This window comes from Hipposideros armiger, unplaced genomic scaffold (assembly GCF_001890085.2).
Source record: "Hipposideros armiger isolate ML-2016 unplaced genomic scaffold, ASM189008v1 scaffold_501, whole genome shotgun sequence".
Classification (NCBI taxonomy): Eukaryota; Metazoa; Chordata; class Mammalia; order Chiroptera; family Hipposideridae; genus Hipposideros; species Hipposideros armiger.
In genome coordinates this window covers 404640-409962 of record NW_017731851.1, presented here as the reverse complement: position 1 = coordinate 409962, position 5323 = coordinate 404640, and the positions used below count along the sequence as shown (strand labels likewise).

The 5323-nt window shown below is 31.7% G+C and overlaps 1 protein-coding gene across 2 annotated transcripts in view; it reads left to right on the top strand.

Annotated features, from left to right (window-relative positions):
* Positions 1–4533, top strand: part of TMED5 (transmembrane p24 trafficking protein 5) — a 23510-nt gene extending 18977 nt beyond the window's left edge. The window contains exons 5-6 of one of the 2 annotated variants that reach the window (XM_019667546.1): positions 953–1005; positions 1600–1765. In XM_019667546.1, the coding sequence (XP_019523091.1) occupies positions 953–1005; positions 1600–1670 (124 nt within the window). In that variant the 3' untranslated portion in view covers positions 1671–1765. Of the gene's footprint in view, positions 1–952; positions 1006–1599 lie in introns of both variants that reach the window. The other variant, XM_019667545.1, reaches the window with a different exon arrangement.
* The last annotated feature ends 790 nt before the right edge of the window (positions 4534–5323 follow it).

Here is a 5323-nt window from a genome sequence, read left to right as displayed (position 1 = left end):
CAGGTTGAGCTGTTGTTTAGCATCTTAGCTGTAGAGGGCAGTGTCACTGGCCCTCATGTGGGATCCGAATCAGGGCCCTGCTGCTTAGTGCTGGCCTCCCAAGCCAGCTCTTAACCAACACGCCACTCGGCTGGCCCACCATGACAGTTTTTTTATCTCACCATGATTTCATATGTGCATTAAACTTAGCTGAATTTTAGAACTGGAAGATGATTTAGTTATTAGTCTAGCTCCAACATCCCTCCTTTTCATTACATTTTGTAGATAAGAAACTGGCTTAAAATGAAACTGGAAATGATGTATCTAGTTCCACTACTAGTCTAGGCTTCTTCCTGCCCATTTTAAAAATCTCAATCATATGAATATACTCTTCATTTTAAATGTATTTTGCCAACAAAAATAAAATACAAGTAGTTATAAATCTTATTAGTACTTCACTGCATTCTTAAGAGATTGACTTTATTTGTACAGTTAAACAAAATGACCAGAAAGTTCAGATTTAAATATGGCTTAAAATACAAATCCCTTTTTAAGAAAAATAAAATGTCTTTCAGCTTTTCTCACTCTCCCAAAATATTGTATCACAATAGCAAACTTGAATAAATAATTTAACTACCATTATGATATTGAAAAGAACTAGGCATGCTCTTTTTATTTGAGGATCTGAATCCCATATTTTTCTGGGAAATACTTGCATTGCTTTATAAATATGCCCATATGATAAATATTGTATTTTGTAGTTTTATAGGTTTAGCACAGCAGTCTGAAATTTTGAATATATTTTTTGCTTAAATGAGGAATTTAAGCATGGTTATGCTCCAGGAAAATCTGTTTCTAGTATTTTATTTTTGCCATAAATACTTTGACATCATTTCATTTCTCAATAAATTAAGTAAAAGTGTAATACCTTATATACATATAGTCTATAGTTTTCAAATCATTTCTGACCAAGTCCCTACTATAAAATAGTTTTTTCGGAAGACATGCAACTTAAAATACATCTTGGTGAGTTTGTTTAATTAATGTGATCTTGGAACATGTTTGTATTTAAAAGAGGTTCTACTTGGATGTATAGTATGCACATCTAAAGCTGAAAATATTTTCTAATTTCACTACTGCTTTGTGAGATAAAAACATTGGATGTTTTATTAAATACTAAATTAGACCAGACTAACATCAAAGAAAAAAAGATTAACACACAATGAATTAGATAAAGGTAAATACTTAAAAGCTGTTTATCAATGATGTTTTTTAAAACTTTGTTATTTTCTTATGGTTGCAAGGACTAAGAAAGAGATAAAGTATGTAAAATTCCTGGCACTATGCCACTCAAATATATTTTCATATTTTTTATTTTCAATTCACTGTAGCATTGCTCCTTTGTTAAATAATTATTTATAAATAATAATTTAAATATATCAAAACTATTACATAACCTTACAGAAGATCTTCAGGTAATCTAAGTAGTATTTGTCCCTTAATTAAAATTGTGTTTTGGTATAAAACTAATATGAATCAGAGTACTGTGAAACACATTTTAAAATTAACTTAAAATTAGTGAGCATTCTTTTATAGTAAAATTATTTTCTTTGTCTCCAGGAATCTATCAACAGTATCAAGTCCAGACTAAGCAAAAGTGGTCACATCCAAACTCTGCTGAGAGCATTTGAAGCTCGTGATCGAAACATACAAGAAAGCAACTTTGATAGAGTCAATTTCTGGTCTCTGGTTAATTTAATGGTAATGGTGGTGGTGTCAGCCATTCAGGTTTATATGCTGAAGAGTCTGTTTGAAGATAAGAGGAAAAGTAGAACTTAAAACTCCAAATTAGACTATTTAACATTGAAAAAAAAAGAGACAGAAAAATGCAATAAACTGTTACAGTCAAGAAATTAATAGTCTTTTCCAAAATGTTTTCAGTCACTACCATAAGTGTGAAACAAGTATAATTTTAATGTGAAAGAAAAGTCTTCAGTTTCGTCTGTTCAAGTAATCTTATTGCTCCAGTTGTATTTAAGTGTATAACAAATATTTTGGAGAATATAATTGAATGAAGCCTTATTAATAATGGCATTTTCCAAAGTTTAAAAAATTTTTGCAAATTTCATAGATGTAAATAAATGAACTTTGGGCCTAAATGCAACACTGAACAATGTTTTTAAAAGATTCTCTTACCCAGAACTTTCTTTGTAAATATGACAATTACAAATTAATTGTAGACGTTTTCAATATATCAAGTTATAAATCATCTGAGAATTACCTAATCATGGATTGAATATATCTTTAGAAGACAAAGACTCAACTTTTCTGTTTTACATATACATCTCTCCTGTAATGTAAATTGAAGCATAGCTGTGAAAAGCAGATTTGTGAGACTTTTATAACCAAATATATTTCAATTTAAAATATCAGCACAAAGTATGTTTTATATACTTATCCTATATTCCCAAAAGCTGACGTTTTGATAATTCTTAAAAATGCTGTGATACTTATTAAAATTAGGGCAAATTTTCTCTTCGAAGTGAAAAATAGCTAAAGGTTGCTCAGTCTCTAAGTATACATTCTGTCTCATCCTTAACTAAGGTATAGGATTTTAAAATTAAATATGAGGGAAATAAATTTTATTTTTATGTTATTTGTCAACAGTGATATGTTAATTGTACCATGATTATTGACTTGGATAATGCATTATTTCCAGCAATTGTAAAGCAGATATTGCTAAAAGGATCTGGGCCTAACAAATATTTCCTTTTCTGAGTTCTCAAAATCAGTAAAAAAAGAACTAATAAAATGTAGGTAAGCTTGAGAATATCTTATCAAAATAAAGGTCACTTAAATAAACTGTAAGTATTTGGAATCTGATTGGCTCATCATGACCCAATCTTAATACAAATCATGAACTAATTTTCCAGTTAATTGAAAGAAGTACTACTTGGCTGTGAGTTTTATTTTTTACAACTGTTTTATTCTGTTTTTTGAATAATCTTTTATAAGTATTCAGGTACATTTTATGAAATATAAGCTCTATCGTAAGGTTTGGCACTGGGTACACATTAATTACAATTTTTATTATAACTTTCATAAAATGACTTTTCTGATCATTTTATTGACTCAAGTAAGGATTGGAAACCCACAGAAACCTAGGTTTAAATACTCCATATGTGACTAAATTTATGTAAAGTCTGTGCCATCCTAGCTTATTGAATCTGTGGAGTCTTACTCAAATACTAGTAATTTAGCTACATCATGAATTACATAGAATTTTTAGGTTATATCCATTTGTAATACTGTAATATTGACAAATTAGAAACAATCAACTTACAAATTTGAGTATAGAACCCCTGTAGGTTAGTCCTGCTGGAATTCTCAAGCAATAATTGACATCCAGAGAGAATGGTTTCATTTATAATTTACACTCAGAGTGGTACTAAAAGATTTCCCTCATGCCTTTGAGAGAACAGAAACTTAAACATCCCTACTCTGAAGCTTTTTAAAAATTAGATAACTGCAATACGTATATATAATCAGTTACTGTCATTAGCCGAGAAAGTGCTTTCAGTGTTCAGGAGAAGCCCCTGTAACACATGCAAATCAAGGGCTGGTAAGATCACTGCCTCTGAAGGGCCCTCCCTTTTCCCTCTTCTGTTAACCTCATAATGAGAAGCCAACTTATAGTACTATAACTAATAAAACAGCACAGATATCAACTACTGCATCTTTTCTATAAAGCTGTGATTAAGAATTCTACCTCTTGTGTATGGCTAGTTACTGTACTGTACTCTGATTGCTTACCTAACGATTTGTTACATCATCATCTACATATGATCTGTACCACTGATGTTAATCCAATTCAGTAACTTCTTACAATATAATAGCCTTATTTGGAAAACAAAGAATTTAGGAATATTGAGGACAATTTTATTTTTATAGACACAAAGTGAAGAGATTATTTAAGCAGCATGTTACCTATGTTAACAACAAAAAATTGTAAGCAAAGACTAAACACTTTAATATTTCTAAAGGCGCATTATCTGCCTCATGTGGTTTAATGTCAGTATTCAATTTCAAAAAACTATGCTAAAATTGAGTAAGCTGTTTATCACTTAATAGTTTTTTGTCTTGTTTTTAATTAAACTTTTAAAATACTACAATATCTAAGGCTTAGCATTTCATTCTGATTTGCATTTGGGTCATTAATGATATTCTTTCATGTGAATGTCAAGACATAGAGGGTAAATAAGCTGTTGAAATAGCATTGAAATAAATTACAAATTCAAATGTAATTTTGTTGTTTATCCTTCTTAAGCATTGTTATGTCTTAAACTAACAAAGACTGAGTACCTATAATTGTATGCCTCCCCAAATGAAAACTATCTGAAATTTTAAAAGAAACTGACTGAGTATGTAATGGTTATTCATCTGAAGTGTAATAATGCAGTGTTGCTCAAATTGCTTCACTTGTGAACAGACATCTACATCAAATGAGCAATGAATACTGCACTGAGTATATATAATAAAAATGTTTAAAAATAACCTACTACCAGTCATTGTAAATGCTGTCTAATCCTTTAAGTCTTCATTGATCTCCTCTTAGCAAGTGTGCTCTCCCTTCCCTTTGAAAACCCAGTTCTGTGCGCTTCTTATTGTATATTATTCTACGTTGCATTGGAGTTCTCTGTATATGTGCACTTACTCATCTGTTGCCCAAACATGCATCGTAACTAAAAGGTGCTCATAAGAGAGGCAAAGACCACCAGTTCTGAAAGTTTGGAATGCTAAATAAACACCCAGGGGGCTTGTTCCACTCCTCTGCACCCCCCACCCCCAAAATTGATTGTTTAGGTCTGGAATATGACTCCAGAATCTTAAATTAACCAACACAATTTGGGATTCTGGTGTCCATTATCCCTGGGCCATTTGTTAACTGGGTGACCTTGGGAAATAACTCCATTGAGCCTATTCACTTGTAAAAATATTTTAAGTAACATCTTAAAATTAATTAAAATAGCATATTTTAAAGTCCAGTACTTGGGGGAGGTTGGTGTATTATTGGTCATTTCCTTCATATTATCTAGACAAGCCACTGTTCCCCAATTCTACTCGCTGGTAGAATTCCTAAGGCACCTTTCTGCTTCCACACTCCCATCACATTCAGCTGTCTGGGCTTCTGGAAGACGTGTTTCATTAGAAACTGGAGTCACACTACACTTAACGTATGTATGTCTGGAGGAAGGGCACAGAATAAAGAATCCAGATCTAGCCTGATAGGCGAGAAAAGGCACTCTGAGATGATAGACTCTGGATCCCTGAATCTGAAGGAGAA